Source organism: Falco cherrug, chromosome 9 (assembly GCF_023634085.1).
Source record: "Falco cherrug isolate bFalChe1 chromosome 9, bFalChe1.pri, whole genome shotgun sequence".
Taxonomy (NCBI): domain Eukaryota; kingdom Metazoa; phylum Chordata; class Aves; order Falconiformes; family Falconidae; genus Falco; species Falco cherrug.
In genome coordinates, this window is record NC_073705.1 from 38,577,415 (window position 1) to 38,599,590 (window position 22,176).

Genomic DNA, 22,176 nt, shown 5'->3' on the forward strand with positions numbered 1-22,176 from the left:
TTCATTGAGTCATTCAAGTACAATTTCTATATCAAGGACCAACATCTCTTGAGCTTCTCAGGAGGCTTTCCAAAGCACTTGACAGTCATCTGTGAAGCAAAGCCTCCCGTGACCACAGTGGCGCTTCCAGGCAGAGCCACAGCGTCTTACCTCAGCCTATTTTTTTCCCTATGCTATATTTGTTGGACAACACTCCCTCTGTTTTGCCAAAGACCAAAAGTAGAAATGCCACAAAACCAAAAGAAAATAACACGATCATCATGGCATTTCTGGAGCCCACCCAAAACAGGCCTATGTACACTAGGCAGAGCCTGTTTTTGTAAGATTTAACAAGCTCGTGCGTGCAGAGCCACCTGCCACTTTAAGCTTTCTGAAACTAAGCTGTTTCAGCCGGTTCCTTCCCAGGCCCCGCAGTAGCCATTTGGTCGGTGGCTGTGGCTCATGCCTCAGCAATGTCATTTGGCCCAAAGGACCTGGACTTGGGATCAAGCAGCGCTGAGGAGACAGTGGGTTGGAAGCGCCATGTTCGAATACCAGACTGCTGATCTATAATTGATGCATCCAGCGAACTCCTAAGGCACCGCGGCACCCATGCTAAGCTGTTAGTTTCATGGGCTCCCCTCCCATTCCCCCTCCCTAGATAAAATACCATGACATCCTACTACTAGTGACCCAATTTAAATTTGAAAAACTCTCCTTGTTGGATTCACGGGAAGCTAGAAGTCAAACACGGGTTTTTTTCTTAGTTATAAATCAATGGGTGTGCAGTTGGGTCTCTGCTGCATTTATCCTCTCTACAGCTTTACACACTGGTGCTGGGTAAAACTAAGTCTTCTGTCACGTACTTGTGTGTGCAGGAGATTTCATATCTTTCCTCTGCGTGTGTTCCTACCAAGTGTGCTGTTTATCCTGGCTGCCTTTAGTAAAACATGAAGATACAGGGATGTTCGCTTTATTTAGAATGATAAATGAAAGTAATAAGCTGAAAATTTCATCCCTTCTGCCATGAGCTCTATTTAGAAGAAATTTTCCAATATGCGGGCCAGGCTCATGGGAAGCTTAGTCATGTGAGGAGCAACAGCCCTTCTCCTCAAGAGAGCCACCGCCTCAGTGCCTGACCCGCAGCCCATGCTAGGAAGCCTGATGGGCCAGCCAGGAAAGGCACCCTCCTTTTCCTCATTTTGTAAGCAGATCCCAGTTCACCTTATGGTCCATGCAAGGGAATGCAAGATCCTTCCTGAGCTTCCCTATCCTCCATACTCAGCGCTATTCAACCATCCTGTAAACGGTCTCATAGCTTTTAAATCTCAAAGGGAATTTGGATCCAAGGAAGACAAGAGGCTTGGAGGACTCCGGAGCATACTTCTGGATTCCTGCTTGCCCTGACCTCTCAGCCCAGCTTCAGCGACTACCCTCCCATTGCACCTCACAGCACCCCCACCATGGGTGCACCATGGGAAGGTGAAGGGGGCCTTTGCCTGTCTGCCTTTGGCTCTCCCTCCTCCGTTCCCACCTCAGCTGCTCTCTGTCAGCCCAGTCCATGTTCCACTTAGGGCACTAAAATGCAGCATAATGCTGGGAACAGGTGACGGTACCCTGGCAGGGGAAGGGGAGGTGGGGAGAGTGGGAGCCCTGCCACAGCAAGGGAAGCGGCTGGAAGGAGCTCGCCCAAACTCCCTTTTGCATTGCCTTAGCTTTGCTGCCTTAGACACAGTGTGCTTTGTCTAAGTGAGTACCTGTCCATGCAGATCCCTACCCATGCAAAATATTATTACAACACCATTATAGTCTTTTTAATGCATTCAGCACAAAAAGACCCCCCCAGATCTAACTGGACGGTAAGTGGATGCAGTAAGTTGGAGATCAGATGTCATTCTATATTTTTAGCCTTTGACTGGAGCTATTTTTTGGTTCTTTTGAACACCAGTTAGCCACCCTGATTGTGCCCCAGCAATGCAATGCCTGTTCAGCCTCCTAACAGAGGTCTCCACTCAGCCCATGTCTCTCCTAAGCCCAAACCCTTCTGCAAAGTGCTCCTGCTGTTGTACTTAGAGGCACCACCAGGATTTTCCTCTCTCAGGCGCTGGTGCTAACATTTATTTTGCAGTCTCACTTTTTTTTAATTTTATTTTATTTTTTTTAGATTTAAATGTTGGGCTCCTGGAATTGCCTGGTGCTGGCAGATCTGTAGGAGTGGATTACACTTTGCTGCGCTTAGAGAATGAATACAGCGACAGCAAAACAGATCACGGCAAAATTGTCTGGCGAAGTTAGCCTCTGGGGACAGAGGGAATTTGCAGCCCTGGCTGACGACAGGCCGGAGGGCAGCTATTCAAGTTTCCCACTTCATCCTGGATGCAAACATCAGCCTTCAGAGCCTTCCCAAGAGGTCAGTCCTTGGCCTGGCTCTCCAGACTGTTACTTTGAAGGGCAAGCAGTGCAAGTTGTGGGCTTTGTGTGGTGTGAATACTGAAATCGATAGAAACTGAACTGAAACCATGGGCTCAAGCGATAAGGTCGGGATTTTGTCAGCACTGGGCAAGGACCAGGCACCTCGTGGCAAAGGCTTGTATTGCAGACTGCAATTCCCTGCGAGCATCTGACTGTCTAGACAGGCAGCAGGGTGACAAAACCCAGCCACTTAATAGAGGGTGCCCAGCACACTTCAGCAGGGTAATTACAGCGGTTTGTCCACACGGGAAAGTTAATCCCAATTGATGGAACAAGGGAGCTTAAAGTGGGCTCATTAAAAGCCACATGAACTCTGACTATGGACACTCTTATTCACTATTCATATGTCCATAATTCATTTTATGAATTAATTCCCAAAATCAACTAAACTAAACATGAGTTATGGCCCTGGAAACCAAAATAAATGTGTTTACACAAAGATTTAATGCAATTTAATGAAACCATTATAAGAGCTTATTTAAACACATTTTCCCAAGTGTCTCTGACTAGACTAGCCCTTAGAAGCAGCGTTTGCCTATTCATTCATCTCAGTTAAATTTCACAGACATTAGCTGCATTTCAGCAAGAGGTTTCTAACCTCGCCAGGAGATTGAATATGCAGGAACTGACTACTTAAGGTAGGAGACTGCTTGTCAACAGTTCTCAGAACAGTTTCATGGCCTATTTATTTTTGAAAAACTGGCTTCACTGCATTTCTTTTTAGCCACATTATCACACCAAAGAAAGATTTCCTCCATTTCCAAGAAAGTCCCTCAGCTCTGCCCAAGCCTCTTGGAAAACCCTCTGTAGGGGAAGAAAGACAGATAGCAAGCTGATTAATCGCAAGCATCGGGCTAAGCTTAGAAACAGGCAATGAGGAGAAGTCTACCTGGAAAGTGCGTCTCTTTATGACCGGAGGTGGAGCCAGCCGCACTGAATTGAGGAGAGGCAACAGCTGAAGAAGATCAAACCAGAAGGTCGCAGGGCAAAGGAGGCCATTAGGGCACCGAGAGTCAGAGAGCAGCCAGGGGAGAGAACAGAGAAGAGGGGAACAGAGAGATTGATGTGAAAACAAACCCCCATGAGAGCCGCGCACAGGTACCTGCTGGCAGACCTCTGAGCTCCTCTGCGCTGTGCGCTGCTCACAGGGGAATGAGCCACGTGCCAGCCCTAGCAGGTGCAGGGTGACCAGTCCCATGCTCCCACCACGCAGAGCTTTTACTACTTTCTCTGCTCCAAAATACAATTTATGCAGGGGATTTTTGACAGCTCCACTGATGTCCTTAGGCAGTATATACCACAAGACATTCTCCCACTGGCTCCGCTAAGCTGTACAGTGACAGGACTGTTTCTCTTAATTTCTCATCACCAGATTTGAGGCAACTATGCAAATGACAATTTTCTCCAAGTTTTCCATGTGCAGTTTCCTAGTACTATCCATCTTCCTTTACAAGAAACACAGTGTATCTCCAGGCCTCACCCATCCTCAGGGTGTGGAAGGGAGTGGAGAGAAGCTATTTGGGGCCAGCAGCAGGCATCAGAGCCAGTGAACAGGTCCTGGAGTGGTTCATTTAGCTGGGCAGACACAACCGTCATGGCCAAGGGAAAAAACTAGGCCTTGGTGCCTGAGCCCTGAGCAGGGTATTGCCTTGGGAACCTGTGCTTTGCTTTTCCTTGTTTAACAGTAACATCAGCCTATGACTGCTTATAGCCAGGAATGCTGCCTTAGGGCACAAAGCTGACCCGGACATGCAGAAATCAAATGCACTAAAGCTCAGGAGCATTTGTTCACCCTTCTGCTGTATCCAGTTTCCACTTGCATGCAAGCTGCTGTCATCCTGGCACCCACCGTGCCGGCTCCAGGCTCAGGAATGCTCCTCTGGCCTCATCCACTTTCCTGTTCCTATCAGTTTTCCATTGAAGCTGCTCTTGATTTACACAGGGAGAAGAGAAAGAGCCTTTCTGTGCTCAGACACAAATATGTGCCTGTGTGCAGGGTTTCCACATGTGAGCTGCATGCTCAGATCTGAGAGGTGTGCCCATAGGACTCCCACGACAGTAACAGTATGCATCCAAGCAGTGCGCTGTAATACCTTAAACATTGTTCTTCATGTTTGCAGTGAAAGCAAGGATCCAGTCCTGTTGCAAAGTGAAGTGCAACCCAATATTGCAGCATTACCGCCCCGTGATCAGGTGGTCGTGTTCAAATGCACTGATCCAGAGAGCCACAAGCTATCACAAACAAAAGCAGTGCCACTGGAAAACCAGCTAGGCTGATTTTATCTGAAGGAAATCCTTCTCTTTCTAAAAGACAGTGTAGGAGGACCCATAGCTCAGGAGAGCGTTTGGGACTGTGCTGATCTTCTCAAAGGAGACATTGCTGCAAATCCCCACCCTCCCCATACTAGGTGTGCCTAGCACATCTGTATGAGTGACCCAGGCCCAGCTGAGCTGGCTTTGCCTGGCTCCTCAAGGGCTGAAGTGTATTGAAATATTATGCACCTCACAGGGAAGCAGGGGGAGGATTGCTGGAAAGGATAAGGAAGAAAATGGAGAGAAGTAGTCCTGAAAACAGAGATAAGACAAGACCCAGCAATGGATTCAGGTGCAAGTAGGAGAGTTTAAAGAAGAAGCCTCTTCCACCCAGCTCCTGCCCTGCCCCCTCCATGTCCCAATGGCAAGTTTTTTTTCAGAAGACAGCATGCAATATTGGATTTGCATCCTCACGCCTTTGCATCAGAACTGGGTCCCGTCAGATCATTACCCACAAACCTTCAGCGTAAGGATCTGGTTAGAACGCAGGGCTGCAAGGGTGGTACTTAGGTATTCCTATGGGACAGTGAAGACACATGACACAAACAGGGTCAGTTAGACACTCAGCATTTCTGAGAGCAGGTGGAGCACAGCTAGTCCCCCCTTTCCCTCAGCTGAGCATCCTTCCTCAGGGTGGCACTTTGGCACAGCTCAAACAGCCAGCTCACACAGAATGGGTAGCCTCACACCTAGGCTTGTCCCTCAGAGCAGTGCAAACTCATACAGAAAAAATAGGAAACTACAAGAGCCAAGGCATACATCCTAACTTTACATTTCCTTCCTAAGAAAACAACGATGAAACAAAACTGAAACAACATTCCTGGTTTTCCAGGATGCTGGGTTTCATTTCCTCACCCATAATATCTGACAAAGGAATTTGTCAACTTGTCAAAGCAAGAGCAAATTGCAATTCAGTCAAATGTGTAGCATTTTTACAAGAAGGTTCATCTTAATTCTCATTTTGGGAGGAAGAGAGAACACTGCACCTCTGTTGGCTGATTTGTACCTCTGGCTCCCTGAACCTGCGGTCTGTGACCAGATCGTTCAGGACAGCCCCCTGTGAGCTGATCTGAGGACAGTTACCCTTCCTGTGAGCATGTCTCTGCCTTGGAATGGCTCATCGGCTTTTTAAAATGCTGAGCTTACTGCTTCATGAGACCAGAAGGACCTCCATGAGATCCAAGGAAACATCGCTAGGCTTTGCTGGGATGTGAGGCTTTGCACTCGCCCTTTCACTGCTGTCACAGCCCTGCAAGCATGTCACCCCTGGGTGCCTACAACCCTGATGCACCAAACCAGCATGCCTTTGCCCCTAGGTCTGAGCCCAGGGTAATCCCAGTGATGCACAATCTGCATCTCCATTTCCCAGTGTTGCAGCAGGTTCTACTGCTGCTTTTCACCTTGAAGGACTGAGGACAGTCGGAGCGAAGGGCTGTAACAGGAACCCAGGACACCACTCTGGTGAGTGTTGTTGTTAGCTTCTTTTTAACATAACAACCTAGTGAGCCAACTTGCCTAAATAAACACAGCTGACTGGCTATTATTGTACAGGGGCTGGCACATACCAACAGCCCCCTTCTCCCTTGCTGCCAGCCAAGCTCCCTCCCCTGCCTCTGCTGCTCAGAGCATCCAGGGTCCTGTTCCCTCTGGGCCAGGGACCAGAGCCCAGCTAATTGTCCAGAAGCGCATCAAAAATAAATAGAAAGCCCTTAAGCCTGTCTCCCTGTACACCCAGATTACAAATTCCAGCCACTTCATATGATGTCGTTCCAATGCATTTCCAGTGGATTTTCAGTACTCCGGTTGCTTTTAGAGCTGGGTAAATTTTACCATTGTAATCCCCTCACACCCCATGATGTACCCTCTCCTCTCTTGGCTGCGGTACATGCCAGCCAGGCCAGATGAAGAGGTAAGTGAGGCAGCAACCTGGCTTTCATTAAACAGTTGCTGGCATCAACCCTCCCTCTCTGGCCTCTTCTTTGCAGGCAGAAAGCCCACCAGGCTGGGGGACTGGCATGGGGACCAGCCAGAGCATTGTGACCAGGGAGGTCAGGGTTACTTTTGGGCAGGGAGCACAACCCTTCCCCTTTGGTCTTAACACTGCATAGACACATGTGAGGCAGAAAAAACGGAGGAATGACAACAGATTTTCCCTGTTGCTCCTGGCCATGCAACTGCAGTGGAGGCTGTGGAAGCCGTGCAGAACTGGTGCAGCAGCACAAGGTGTGAGCGGGTGACCTCTGCTCCTCCAGAAACCCCAGGTTTTTTGAGGGTTTGGGGAGAGAACACAGACCTTCCCTGCACTGGCACAGAGCACAGCAGGGTCTCCAGGAAGCAGCAATGACAGCATTATCTGGGGGTCAGCCCCGGTGAGCAGGAACAGACTGGAGAACCCACATCCCTCCTGGAAAACCTTATCTGCTGCTTCTCTGTGAAACACATCAGTCAGCTGAGCACTGCCCTCAGGACCCAGATGACGCATCTTGTTAATGAAACGATCTATATTTCCAACAAAAAGCCATTCAAACAAAAGAGGATTAACATGCAGGAAGGCACGAGACAGATGATAATAATGTTAATGACTTACCCTGTGAGGGTACTCTGCACACTGACCCTGTGAAAGAAGGGGATTAAAAGGAAAGAGTTTAAACCACAGGGAGGACCAAAATAGACACACAGAGTCAGATCCCGAAGGTGTAAATCATTGTGACTATATTGAATTCAGTGCAGCTATGCCAATTTGCACCCCAAAAGCACCCTGCCTTTTGTCCCCAAAGCCCTCTGTTCTTGCTGCATTTCTCAGCCACTCAGACCAAGCAGCACCAAGTCCACCGAGTCCCTTCCCTGCTCACTTTTTACACTGAATTTTCAGCACGTCCCATTAAAATTACCTTTTCTCCTTTTTGTCCTGGGGGTCCCTATAAAAGAAAAGTGATAAAAAAGCCCTCAGTAAATGAAGGAGTTCAGTGTATGCAAGGGGAAAGGGATTAGGAGAAGGTGAGATTGCAAGAGATGGAATACTTACGGGTTGTCCCCTGAGACCTGTAGCACCCTTTAAAGAAACACAGTGATGAATGAGAGAGAAATTCCCATTTTACAGTGACAAGAAGACAAAACCTCTAATCGTACGGAGTAGGTGGAAATTCGGCTTTTAAAAACAATTCTAGAGAAAACTCCCAAGAGAGATCTGGGTTCATTTTGTTACTCTAGAGGAATGAAAACGCACACATGTTCTGGCTGCACCGTAGGGGGGGAATTATTAGAAGAAAGAAGAAAAATCATCAGGAAAGCACACCCTTATTGTTCCCAGGACCTCAGCTGACAGCACGTCTCCTCAGTCGGCACACTGGGTTTGAACCAGAAGCAGCCAGGACTGAAGCCTGAGCTGCAACTGCCTGAGCTAGGATTGTGCAACAAGGGGATGTCAGCTCGGAGGGGGGATCTTCAACATATGCTTGCCAGAGGGTTATACTGACACTTGGGCTTAAAAAAGAGACTTAGCAGAAGAAAACATTGAGTGAGTGAAGGTGACTACAGAGCTGCTAGCTTGACATACTCGTGTTTGGGGATTTCACCATCAGAGATGTTGAAAGGAACAAGACCGCATTTAGGTTTCCATCAAGTGCAGCCTAAGCTTACCATTTTCAACCAAAATCATTTTAGTACAATGCATATATGAAACAGAGCTTCAGGAGGGGGGAAATAAACATTTAAAACAGAAAATATGCTTTTTTGGGGGTGGTGTTAGATAAGTTGAAAGCTGCCAGATGAGTTTAGAAAAATCTTTCCATCAACTTTTACTTCTGCTATGAGGCCAACCACGAAAAATGTCAGCTCCCAAAGTATATTTAAAGAACATAATTGCTAACTGCAAGGAAAACATATCCCATGTGTAACTACAGACTTGCTGTTGTGACATGATGAATCTGATAACCATAATGTAAAAATTACAGTCATGCATCCCAGCACTGCTATTATGAAGTTACAGAATTAGGGACACAACCAGTGCATTAGCTGAACTAACATCACTACTCTGCCTATGAGCTCATTTTCAGCTGAGAGGTAACGTCATTTCAAACCAACCCATCACCCACAGACAAATGTATATTTTTTTTTACCATCTCCCCCTTCTGTCCAGGGTGACCCTGCAAAAAGAAAAGTAAACATGCATCAGCTTTGGCTACTGCAGTCTGTAGAAGATGTTGACTTAACCTGCTTAAGTCTTTCCTCAGGAGGTGCCTACAGTTCCTATACCTTGTCAAGGGCGATGCAACACTGTGCGTGTGGAGCTTTGCTCACACACCTAACAGGGCACTGCTCCCTGCTACCCAAAATACCGAGAACAAAACTCTGGAGGATGAATGCAATGTGCAAAGGCTCTGGGGGCATGCCTGGGACACAGTTAAGTCCCCCTTGTGCTGGCAGAGCAGCTTCAGCTGAGTGCAGTGCACTGTGCCTTGCTGGGGCTCACATGTGTGACCCCAGAGAGATACAAGAGACGCTGTTTGGTCTCTCTTGAGGGTGATGTTCCTCATGGCAAAAATAAGGTCCTGCTGTAGGAAGTTAGGTGCCAGAGGTATGTGCTACCACCTCCTTCTCCATTACAGCATGGCTAGAGGAAGTATGGTAGATAACTTGGCTAAGTGGCTGCCTGGAGCTATGGGTTTCATGTCAGTTGGGTTCATAAGGAAGTAGTTATGTTTTTACCTAGCTCTCTGAAGGATGGGAATAACTTAGATCTGTCTCTCTCTACTATAAAGCTGATTATAAGGAGGCTCTTTAGGGTCCTTTCATCTTCTACTGCAACTCTTTGCAGCACAGCAGCAAAGAGAAAGAAGCTGTAGGGTTGACTTCAAATGAAGCTGTTGGCTGTCTAAGGCAGAGGGCTGGTGCCTAGGGGACCTGCTCTGCCTGTCTGACTTGGGGTGGGAGTGCCTGCTAAAGCTTTCCCTGCAGCAGCCAGGCTGTTGCACTTGTGAAGTGCTATTTTATAGGTTTGCCTAGAAAGGAAACAGCCACACTCTGCCTTCCCTAATCTCCTGACTCCTGCATCTCCCCCAAGGCATCTGTGGTATCCTCCTGCCTGCCAACCTTCTAATTTTCTTTTAATCCAAGCATGTGCATGACATTGCAAAATAATCCTCTTGAAAACATACTCTCTAATACGCAGGCTGACAGGACAGTGCAACCTAGCAGGAGGCAGGGCAGAAAGTCTTGAGACAAGCTGTTTGCTTACCGGTTTGCCGTCCAAGCCAATAGGGCCCTGAAATAAAAAAGGAGAAATGATTAGAAGTGCTTTCACTGGGGTGTCTGTCCATCTGCCCCAGCAAGCACTATGTGTTACAAGATTGCATGGACTGAAGAAGGGATGCAGAGGTGAAGTGACTCTGCCCTCCTGCCGAGTCCTGGCAGGTACCTGGCCCACTGAGTACCAGCCCAGCTTCCCAGTTACTTCTGCAGTGACCTACTCACTGTCAGCCCATTTCAGCAGCAACACTGGACACAAGGGGAAAGGAAGGAAGGAAGGATTCATAGGCAATTTGCAAAAAACCCTCAACGTTTCAAATTTTGCAGCATCCTGTAAACTGGTTGAAAATCAGCAGTTTTCTTGAGACTTTGGTTTAAAAAGGCACCCACCTTTGGGGGAAGAGGAATTTTTGCAAATGATAGAATAATAAAACTGTCCCAGGGAAGAGGTGACATACAGCTCGGCAGCATGTTGAAGGTACTGTTTGATGAGAAACAGGCTCTGCAGAGCGCTGTCCCACCCGGCACTTTCTCATGAGCTGGGCTGATTTGTTTTCTGCTCTTCCGAAAGCCAAAGACCACAAAGGCCTGGAGAACATTGCTTCTCCTCAGCCCAGGGACACCTCACAGCCCCCCTTTTGGCAAAGGGCAGAGCCATGGAGCCTGGTCAGACGGCTTGGAGGCTGCCAATTCTTCCCATTTTCCAGGAGTGAGTCTCCCCCACAGACCTGCTGTGGCACACCTCGTGTCCTGGAGCAGCAGCTGAACTGCCTGGCAGGAGCAGGGATGTGGGGGGGTGTTTGTGTTTGCCTTAGGCTTCCTAGTCATCTAGGATAAATGTGTAAGAATAAATAGCAACTGTTTGAGCTCTCCAGCAGCCTCAATGCTTGAGAGATTGTTGCCAGCAACTGTAGGACTGAAACGAAACTTGCTTTGTCCTCTCCTGGGCTTCTTTTCTGTTCTCTTGCCCATCTCTAACAGTGTTAGAGAAGAATTCCCTTCCATGCTTTTTGTCTTTTCCCTTTGGCATGACCAGGTTACTCAGCCTAGCATGGTCCCCAGCTGACCTGCACCACGCAGGGCCCTGTTTGGATCACAGGCACTCATTGCTATTGCAATATCACCTAAAGGCTCAACTAAGGTTGGAATTTCACCTACCTAGAGATTATTTTTCTTTGTTTGGGGGTATTTCTTAGGATGGTTTTCTTTTACTGAACAGATCTGGCTTCGAGTATGTTATTTTAACACTTGTGTGTTTTTTTTAAATTAATTTCCTTTCTGAGTTCTGTGGTTTAGGGTTTCCCCCCCCCCCCCCCCCCAACCAGTATCATTTAAAAGAAGAAAAAAAAAAAAAAGAAGAAAAACAAATCCAGAAAAAATTACTTTTTCAGTCATATCAGATCAGGTCCTTGGTCTCAGACAGAAATGATGAGATGCAGGAAGCACTAATGAGGCTTCCTAGTAATATCGCACACCCATAGCTCATAAATTAGTTACACTTACCGGGAATCCAGGAAAACCTCTTGTTCCAGGCTGTCCCTAGGACAGATGAAACGTAGACAGCAGTTTAGAGTAACTGAGCTAGATTTTGATGGACTCTAAGTCCTCTCTACAGAGCCTTTTCTTCAACCTCTGCCCATTTATCCTGCAACTCTGAAGAGTTACCCAAGACCCATTCCCCTCCAAGGGGAAAGTGTCTTGGGAAGGAGAGGAAATCTCTCATCCCCACTCCAATTTGTACAGGGCCAAGAAAATGCTGGAGCAGGTCCAGTTTGGATTGTAAGCAGCTTCCTTGAAGCTTCTACATTAATTAAATGGGTGTCCCCAGCCCATACGCTAGGCTTTTGGAATATATTCCAGAAGCTGAGATCATTTTATGGCAATTCTTGCTGCCATAAACCAGAGGCGTTTAATGCAGGGTGCTGCTCTGTGCAAGACAAACCTTGCAGGTCACTGGTGTCTAAATACAGCCATCCCTCTTCTCTTCCCCAATCTCATGTCCCAGTGCATTCACTTTCCTCACAAATAATTCTGGACAAGAGATGATTTTTTTTTTCTCTTCTGTTTTTTCTCTGTGAGAGCTAAGAAGAAAAGGAGAGCTAGGTAGTGTGAGGAGAGAAACATGAGTACCAAGTCCTTTCCCCCACCTCTTTCTGGCTAGCCAATGTTGGCTACCAGTTTGGGATGAGGTACAGAAAACCCTGTGATGTGTTTGGCAGCTTCTTCATCACCCACTTAAAAACACTGAAAAAAAGAAAATGTCCTGGCTGTTAATTTTTCATAGTTCTACAGTTCCTGGGATCTGTGACATCCCAGGTCCCAGTTACCCTCGATTTGTGTGTATCCAGTAAAGATACTGCTTTACTTAAGGATTTTTTAATTTCATTTTACCAAAAAGTATGTGAGCCAAGTCAGGAAGCAATATGGACCAGACTTCAGTAGATCTGGAAGCACACCCATGTAGATGGAAAGAGCAAAATGAGGTAAATCCTATACCACACTCATCAAGGGACTGTTGTGGCATCTTGCCTTCCTTAAAAGCCATGCTACAATGCCAAAAAGCCCAGGTTTCTTATGTGTTCTCATGCTTCATTTTGGGAAGAAAATGCTTTCTTAGGCAATTTGAGACACCATGACCAGACTGTTTGAGTCCCACAAGGTTTCCTAGGGAAAAAGCTTGGTATAAACAAGGGTTTCCTTCTGAAAAGAAACGCTCATGGGTGCATTTCTGCCTTAATCAGAGTGATCCCGTTTGGTGCTGAGGGAAGGGGAGGAGGGGATGGGCCTGCTGGGTTGTGAGGCTGAGGTTTGCCACAGTGAAGAAACAATAATCCCTTGGGAGAGAGGTCAGAGCCACACTGGCAGGGAAAACGTTCACCTTCAGGTTGCATCTTATCTGCAGAGAGACTCAGTGAAGGTTACCTCTTCAGAGGATGGGGCCAAATAACCTCTTTGCAGAGTTTGAGGGATGTCCCTTCCACAAAACGCCTCATGTTGCACTGAACAGTTCTGGTTTTATACACAATGCTAGCAGGACCTAATCACATTTGCACTGTTTTTTTAGTTCTGCAAAGCTGAACTTGGTCAGCTTTGCTTTGCAAGATACATATAAAACCACCTGGTCCTGTTGGCCAGTGACCAGAAGGGAAGATAGGCTATAAATTAAAGGATCTGTCCACCACTCACTTCTGAAAAGGCAACAATGAAGAAGAGCCTAGCCACAATTCACTAATTTTGCTTCCCTGTTGGACGCCTCCCTGGACAAGAAGTGCTAAAAAAAGAATTAGGGAGAAAATCTGGAAATGGTGCAATTTGGCTTCCTCTGTAGACTACAGACTGTTGCCTTTTTCTCCTTGAAGGACGGCAGAGTGATTTGCATGGTATCAGGCCAAAATAACAGTTCAGCAGCGAACGATTCCAAGAGACTGTTTTTGTTGGGTGGCTGTTTTTCCTTGTCTTCTTTTTAAAATGTTGATCGTATGAAGTATGTAATCCCGAGAGCTGCCAAATCATGGAGATCGTCTGTTTCTGCCACTATCGGTGCACTGTCCCTCTCTGGCCAAAAGTTAAGCAGCTCTGAGCCTGAGCAAAAACTTTAACCTCCAAATAAAAATCTGGAAACTATTTGTCATCCCACGTCCTTCCGAGTGGCCCCTTGGCCAGGGTTTCTGTGTTTGTATTCAGTGCTGTCATCCTTTTGACCTATCACCAGCTCCCCAGGAAACTGGATCATCTTCACAGTAGGCTTTGGGGTGGAAGTGGGGAGTTGTGCCAGTCCTGGCACCTCAGGTCTTTGACTGGTGTAGGCAAACCCCCATTTTAGATATCATTTGCCATCTAAGTTTTCTACTGCTTTGGAGATACAAGTGTTCCGCACTTTCCCAAACAGCAGCAAAGGCAATGAGGCAAAGCAGCAGCACCAAAGCAGACATTAAAAATTGTCCCTCAGACCAGGCATGTGTCCTTCAAGGAAACAGTGGTGCCTACCTATTTGGAGAACCTACAGTGACAGGGACTGATGGCTTTTCTTTCCAATTACTTATAGCCACGATATCCAGAAGGCTGAGAGCTACAGCTTGTGAGAAACAGCAAAAGTGACCAGGCATTTACCATCCAAAATCTGCTGTTTGCGGAGCAAGATGGTCTGGCTCAGCTTGGCACTGGCAGACTCTTCGCCTGGCCATGTGGCCAGGGACCATCTGCTGGGTGTAAAACACTTAGGGAGACCCGTTTGTGTCCTGGGCTTCAGTTCTGTCGCTTCTCAAACTCCAGTGTGCTGAGGAGGGGGGCCTGGGAACTGGCAAAGCTGTTTGTTATTAGAAACACTTATCATGGGCTTTTGGAAGCTTAATTGGAAAGCCAGATGTAGCCAAGTGTTCGCACTGCCTAGGTCTCTCTCACTTGACCTCTGCTGTGAAACAAAAGTTGCTGGTGGCCCATCCTCTCTGCAGGTCAAGGACGGTGCTCTTCACAGGTTAATCAAAATCGGAAGTGCCCACTGGGAGGGAGAGAACTGAGTCTCTGGGTCTTTTTTCATGGAAATCTCCGGTGGAGGCTGTGCAGGGGCAAGGGGAGAGAACTGGCTGCATCCGCACAAAAGCAGAGGCTTGATGGTGAACAGCAGTGCAAGAAACATCCAGCATTTAGGGCACCTCCAAACCTTCATGTTGGTCTTTTTTCATGACCTTACCCTTGCAAAAAGCTTTGACTGACTGACTGACTCGTTGCACCTTGCAGGGATACTTCTGCTGGAAAAGGGGCACAAAATCCTGCCTATGCTTTCCTCAGCACCCCAGCCAGCTAAGGGACTTTCCAGATGGCAGTAATTGTGCCGTCAAAGATTTTCCAAGATTTTGGGTACTTGACAAGGACTTCTGAACAACTCTGAGCTATCCATCTTTGTGAGTTCCCCTTTCACCAGCTTAGCTCTGATCCTGCTCTTCCGCAAAATCGGGGGGGTTGTCCTCTGCTAATGAAACAAAAAGGCTGGGATCAGCCAGGCAAAGGGCGCGTTTTCTCCAAAAGCAGCAGCAGCCCTGTTGCAAGAAGGAAATATGCTTCTTCCTTTTAAATACAGGAATATGGTTTCCTTGCAAGGGAAGGCTTCCTCATTTGCTCTGGAGTATGAGCTGTAATTTCATTATATATAGTATATAATAGCAGTATAAAACCAAGCGTGGCTCAGCATGGGAACCACATGATACAGGGTTTTTGCTGTCTCCAGCTGGTGCTGTGTCTTACCACCCCTCCTAAGTCTTTCCCTGTAACTTGCCCACATCCTGCATCAGTCAAATATAGACAGAAAAGCCACTTACGGGTGGACCACGGGGTCCAATGATAGACATGCCCGCTTCTCCTGGAGCACCCTGCAAACAAGGGAGAGGAAAAGGAGTGAGAAAAGGAGGAGAGGAAAACACAAATACAATTATATTCCCATCAAGAATGCGGTTAAATTAGGGTGCCCAAAGAGTAAGACATTCAGGGTTTATGAGGCAGCTGCTGTTCTGGCCTCCCCCAGCTCTTGCCCTATGCTTTGGGAGAAAAATGGAAGCCGCACAGCAAGGAAAACTAAACATTTAAAACACACTCAGGCAAGACAGTGGTTCTGCCCCACTGCAAGTGTGAAAGATGGCCTGAAACCCTTGTTGTTTTCTTCCTGTGAGTCCAGGATGACTGCTGTGTCCTGCAGAAGAAAGAAAAGAAGTGATGTGATGGGCTCCAGGAAAATGGGAGCTATAGGCAGATCACTGGCTGCCTCCAGAAATGCCTCACTTGTATGCTTCTGAAAATCAGTTGGGATGCGGATGAAAACAGCAAAGTCCTTGCTGGAAAAGAAAACAGCTGCCTCTCCAGCTCCTAGCCACCCACAACGTGTGATGGGCAGGACATGTCCCTGTCTTTGGAAAACATACTCTATTCCTGAGACGTAGCTCCAGAAGCACCCAGGGCTGGGGAGCTTTGGGGTGGAGCATCCCATAAACCAAGCATCCTGCAAGCAAGCAAAGCTCTCTGCAAAACAAAGCTGTGGCCTGTTGACAACCTAGAACTCTCACAGAGGGCTTTGGGGAAGCATGGGCAATTGAATGATTTTTCATTTGTTTGTATCTATCTGCTGTCCCTTCACGTTGAAAGCTTTGGACACAGAGAAATGCAAGGACACACAAAGAAAAAGCAGGATGGCTTCAGGCAGTGAAATCTTGGTCTGTTAGGTAACGTTGGCTCCAATGAGCAAGCAGTGGCTTGAAAACAAGGAAGGACAATCTGTGTCCTACCTTGCCCTTCCTTGCTGTGTTTTTGTCTCTCCAGTGAAGAGGAGCAAATGGGCCTGGTATGGCAGTGCATAGATGATCAGGTGAATGTTCATCCCTTTCCTAGTTTCTACACATTGTTATTCAGTTATTCACACACCCCAAACACCTCCATTTCATTGTTCTCCTGGGTGGGAGGTGCTTACAGCTCTGAGGAACATACACTAACGCTGAAATGTCCAACACTTCAAAATATGGGGGCCGGCACTCAAATGCTTTGCCAACTACCGCTTCTTTGAAGGTACAAAACACCAATTCTCTGCATGGCAAACAGTTTGCGAGATGGTGTCCCACAGACTTAAACTACACCATCAGTTTTCCTTAGGAGGAAGAGGTCCCGTCATGTCAGAAATAGGAGCATGCTGTGACATTTTCTTCTTTGCCACAGCTTGCACCAGCATTCAGGCTAACCTGGGAGGTGAAGGGGAGCTGCACATTGGTTAAGGCAAACAGAGCTGCCAGTGAGGAAGAAACTTAATGGTTAAAACCCAGAAAGCCTCAAGGGGAGCCCTGTGTGTGCCTGCTGGCTCTTATGCTATCAGTAAATTGTCATAAACAAGAAACAAAGTGTCTTTGGAGGCTGAGTAGCCTGGATGGAATTTGGGAGATAAACTTGCACTGCCAGGGAAGAGGAGGCAGCCCGGGGAGGGGTGAAAGTCCAGAGCTGGCTGCAGCAGCCATGACTGTGACCGGGGGGCTTGGGCTGGTCCTAGAGGAAGACAGTCAGGGATGCTATGGGCTGTGAGGAGCTGACTCACCTTCTCTCCCGGTTGCCCTTTTAGTCCCTGGGTCAGTGGCACCCATCGCAGCCACATGCAAGAGGGTGCAGGAGGGCATGGGGGGAGAGAAAGAGGGAGGGGGAGAGAGAGAGAAAAAGAGAAACACAGGCGTCAGCAGCAAGGGCACGCTTCCCCACCCCAAAATCCTGGCCATGGGGCTGGAATGAGTAGGGTGGCCTCAGCTCCTGCCCCGGCCCTCTTCCCTATCCTCATCCTGGGAGCCCAAGCAAAGAGCAACTCCAAAATAAAGTGCTCAGCCAGGCAGGTGTAGCCCCCTTTATTCAGGGTCAGACTTATTTGGAAAGGGCAGCTGCCGGTGGCAGGCAGGGGTGCATGTTAGCAAGCCCACAGTTAGCAAGCCCAGCCGGCGGGTGCACGAGGTGGCAGCAGGAGGCACCCAACCTAGGGGGGATGCTGAGCCAGAGGAGGGCCTGAGCAATACAGCAGAAGGGATGGAAACACCCTCCCAGTGTGTATGCAGTTTGCAGGGCTGGCCGCCCTGCTGCAACAAGGAGAGTCCTTCAGGCACAGACCTCAATGAAGGTGGCTTTGCTCATGCTGATGCCCAGCAAGAATCATCCTGAAAGCCCCCCGCCCAAAAAAAACCAATCTTGAGGGTTGGAAGAGGATGGGGAGGACAAGGCACATGCAAGAGGTTTCAACTTACCGGCCGCCCAGGGATCCCCATTGCGCCTTTGTCTCCCTGGCAATTAAGGCAAAATCAAAGGCAATTGGAAACTGGCCAAAACCAAGGTTATAAAACCACACAAATAAGCTATGCCACAGACACTGCTTTGCACTGCGGTGCAAGTGTCCAGGGATTTTGAGAGAGGGAAACGGCAAGTTAGAGAGTGTGTTTGCATGTTCCTGAACCTGTCTTTAAGAACACGTGTAAGCCACCAGTTTGCTTGTGCATATGACAAACCAGCACATCTCACAACAGAAATTACATGGGGTGATTTAGGCAGCAAAAGAAGGGCAAGGGTTTTCAAGCCTAACAAAGCATAATTGCAGTTTCCAGCACTTCATAAAATCCAGGTCCTGGGAACTGGCTTCCTGCAGTAGCCAACTGTTAAATTTTTCTCCTTCTTTACCAAAGTCATCTGGGTGATAGCTATTTATTTATAGTTATTGCTTTAAAACAGGATTCTCTTAGTCTTGAAAATACGGTTCTGTCCAGAAGCAAGAGAAAAACGTGGGAAAACAAGCTGACACAGGAAAAAGCATGTCTGGAAGAAGACGTATGAGCAGCTGTGTTCAGTGTCCTCTACCCCTTTGAGATACTTCCCAGTGCATTGTCAGGGTGTGAACAATCCTAACAGTGGTTTGGGGAAGGACTTTGGGTCAGGTGACACTGAACAGAGCCTCGTAAACACATGAACACAAGACCAGTGGCAATTTTCTTCAGCCATTTACCTACAAGGCAGTTTTCTGCCTCTTCCAGTTGAATTTAACTATGCAATTTAAAAATAAATAAATAAAAGTAACCCCCTCTGCAATCCTGGTCACCAAAACTGTAGGCTGTGCAGATTTGGAAGACAGCAGCTGATTGCTAAAGGATCTTGATCATTATGGCTTCAGCAGTCATGTAACTTTTGCTCTATATTTTGCAAAAATTATGTGACAATGATCTCTCAGTTCTGTTTCCAGCAATGTTTGGGGTTTCCTTATGTTAAATGGAGTGTCCCTGGCCCTGGCTGCCTTTGTCTGTAGATGTAAACATGGTTTTCTGGTTTCTGCAGCTGGAGACACCAGCCCCATCGGTGCCACCTCCGTGTGTCTTCCCCCATGTTCAGTCCCAGCATGTGTGAATGTAGTCTGAAATCTCTGGAAGGGGAATGCTCTTAACTCTATTTGTTTTGCTGGGTGTACACAGAGGCCTCTTTGGCAGTGCATCCTAAACATTATTGCCTGGGATCAGCCTGTTACTTGCTGAAGGTTTAGCTGCTTCCCTCTGTGGAGCTAGGGGGCTGTTCAGTGTTGGGGGCATTCCTTTCCACGCAGTGCATATTTTGATAACTTGAAAAGCAATATAAAATATACTTTGCAAAAACATACCTTGCAGATAGATGAAATGCTAAACAACTGCTTGGTTTTAAATTGTGTAGATTATACATTATAGGAAACTGCTTTCTTCTAGGGGTTTAGGTGGGTTCTCTGTTCCACTAAAATTTGCCTATCTCTGTGTGCTGACAGTAAGCTAAACTCCTGGTGTCAGCATCTTGCCCTGGAATGACTTTGTGGCTCCTGGAGAACATAACACTGAGTTTTCCTGTGCTTTTAGTCTCTTAAATGCTGCTTTCCTCCAGAGCTGAGCTCAAGCTGAACTCCCTCATGGTTTGGGGTAAAAGCTGATTTTGTTTCTCCTGGCTCTATTGTGGCTGGTGCCTGAACAGGAAGAGCCAGAGGCTGGGGCTGAACTGTATCAGTTCTCCAGCAAGTACCTGGTGTCGCAGTGCTACATGACGGCACTGTGTCTGGTATGTGACTGCGCCGCATTACAGCCCTCCAAGCAATAATAGCAAAGGGGAGGCCCTGGTAGGAAAACAAATAAATGCCAGATGTTTATAAGGAAAGGTTGCCTGTGACAGGGAGCCAGGAAAGAGCACTCACAGTGGATGGTACCATGTAGGCTGTTTACAAAGTCATACAAAGCTGCCTGAAGCTCCCACGTTGGAGCTGGAGGAGCATGAAAGGCAACAAGCAGCTTCTGTCCTGAGTCAGGGGTAGAGCCAGCAGCACATTTTGGGTTTTGTTCATTAGGAAACTGTTACAGCTGTTGCAGTCTCCAGGTAAGTCGCAGCCCAGGGAGCCATCAACAGGAAAGTATGCAGCTGTAACCCCCTAACGCACACTCCTTCCTCACTCATGACTATCTCTCTCAGATGCAGATACTGTTATTATGGACTTTTCCATTTGTCTCAGAGTGACTTAGGCCTTTTAAATCCTGCTGCAATTAGCAAGCCCCATCACCAAGAATACTGCACACAGTGCCTCTTCAACCAGACCCTCAAGCTGACAAAGGCATCTTCAAAAATAGTGTGTTTCCCACATGCAGGAGGGTTCATAGGGATTATGTTACCCTTAAGTTTGGTCCTACAAAGCTCCTGTGGTCCCTGTTCTGTTACAAGCCATGTCCTGTTTACAATATGCTATTCTACATCACATTTGCTATGTGAGATCACTACCTTCTCCCAGCTTACGCACCCTCAAGGTCTACTGATGAAAGTACTGCCAGACAGAGAGCATGAGGGAACAAAAAAGAAAGAATGAAGTACTTACCGGGAGTCCTGGTCTTCCTGTAAGGCCCTGAAATAAAATGCACAGAAACGGTGAAAGTTAGCTTCAAACTCTGAAGGGAGGGCTCGATAAAGAGATGAGATAACATGTAAGGTTTTAGGAAATAGAATGGTTAAAAAGCTCCTTGACCATCAGCTCCGACTGCTTTGGTGTCCTAATCTCCTGTTTATGAAGTTTTCTTTCCTTTGAGCATGGCTCTACCCACAACTCTGCATGAGCTCTGAAGGTATCTGCAAGTCCACGGAGAATGAGCTAATTACAGGGCTTTGACTTTCTTCCTTAGTTTCCATCTGCTAAATATTATTTTTTCATGTATGGAATTGCTGCAGTTGCCACAGAAATGTTGCATGTTCACAAATGGGAAAGAAAATGTCCGTGAGAGGATCTTTTCCTTCGGATGTGGTCCAGACAGCGAAAGAGTCTGGGAACCTCAAGACTATTGCACGATTTCATCATTTCCTTCCTTCCTTTGCCCCTTTTAGTCCCAATCTCACCAAATTTCTTACATGACTGCGGGTTGCCCTTGCCTTCACCAAAGCCTTGACTGACTTCAAGAATAACGATGGGAGCATCTGTTGGGCAAGAGGAGAGCATGAAGGGCTCTTTTGCTGCTGGGGTTCTGCTCATCCATTTCCGTGGCTTTTCTCCTGGTCATCCTAGACTACAAGCAAGGCTCAGCACATTTCTAATGAGTATTTCTGCCGTCCCCACACCCAAGCTGACACCAGCACCAGGGGCTAAGCCCTGCTGTCCAGCATGTTGTGTTTCGCAAGCTGGGAAAACAACCCAGGAGAGAGATGTGGGGTCATCAGCACTTTGGGGTTGCTATCTGGAATGATGCGTATGACAACCAGCCAGGCAGGAGCCCAGGTCTGTTGCTTATAAACTTGAGTTTCCATGCTGTTTTAATCACAAGAAATATGGGGTGAGGGGGTGGGGGGAATAATTCCTATGGCGACATGGAGGACTCTGCTTGACTCTTCAGCGGTGAACTTTTGCTCATGGTGACTAAGCCAGTCTTGCTTGCCAGCCGATCAGAAACCCAAGAGGTCCTGAATGAGGCGAGGGTGCTGTTAGCCCAAGATAAATTCCGCTTTGGCTAACGATGTTTGGTCTGCCCAACTTCCTCTTGTTATTTCCATTGGCTGTAGCATTCCTCACAGCCTGTCCTGAAAATCTGTGTGCAGAGACAGGTTCAGGGGTTGCAATAAGCCGGGATACAGTAGCATATATTGTCAGCACTTCTCTGGTGGTCCCATGTGTTTCTGCCAGGCTTCAATGTTTCATTATGATATTAAGTTTCTAACCCTTATGGCTACAGAGGAAGCCTGGAGTATGCGTCTTCCTCACCCTGCAAAGGCGCAGACTGCTCTCCAGGAGATGTCTGTATTGACCTATTGATTTCTCTCTAATTTATCACAGCAATAATAGAAATGCCAACACCACTACCAATTTTGTGCCTGCTCCACCCCTTTTAGCGCCTACATATGCATGCTCAGGGTGGAGTAGTAGGGACAGCCCTGGATGGATGCCACTTGCAGCCCCCTCCAGAGCAGTGCTTTCCTCCCAATAACCCAAAGCTAATGCTGAAATACATACTTCAGCAGCCTCCTGAAAGCCCCTGGGATAAGCTATCGCTGAAGGTTTACATGGATCAGGGCTTCCAGCTGTAAAACGCTTTCAGACCTTTTGGCCTAGAAGGTGCAACTTTTTGGAAGATTGTTGTCATTAAATCAGGCTGTGCTCGTATATATGTGGGAGTTCAGTCTGTAGCATTT

At 47.4% G+C, this 22,176-nt stretch overlaps 1 protein-coding gene across 1 annotated transcript in view; it reads right to left on the minus strand.

Annotated features, from left to right (window-relative positions):
• Positions 1–20,401, minus strand: part of COL13A1 (collagen type XIII alpha 1 chain) — a 61,061-nt gene extending 40,660 nt beyond the window's left edge. Inside the window, exons 1-11 of the mRNA XM_055720871.1 lie at positions 20,381–20,401; positions 17,766–17,801; positions 17,078–17,104; positions 15,327–15,377; positions 11,515–11,550; positions 10,001–10,027; positions 8,883–8,909; positions 7,790–7,816; positions 7,656–7,682; positions 7,352–7,378; positions 5,224–5,280 (exon numbers count right to left, since the gene is read on the minus strand). Coding sequence (XP_055576846.1) covers positions 5,224–5,280; positions 7,352–7,378; positions 7,656–7,682; positions 7,790–7,816; positions 8,883–8,909; positions 10,001–10,027; positions 11,515–11,550; positions 15,327–15,377; positions 17,078–17,104; positions 17,766–17,786 — 327 coding nt within the window. The 5' untranslated portion in view covers positions 17,787–17,801; positions 20,381–20,401. The remainder of the gene's footprint in view (positions 1–5,223; positions 5,281–7,351; positions 7,379–7,655; positions 7,683–7,789; positions 7,817–8,882; positions 8,910–10,000; positions 10,028–11,514; positions 11,551–15,326; positions 15,378–17,077; positions 17,105–17,765; positions 17,802–20,380) is intronic.
• Between the last annotated feature and the right edge of the window lie 1,775 nt (positions 20,402–22,176).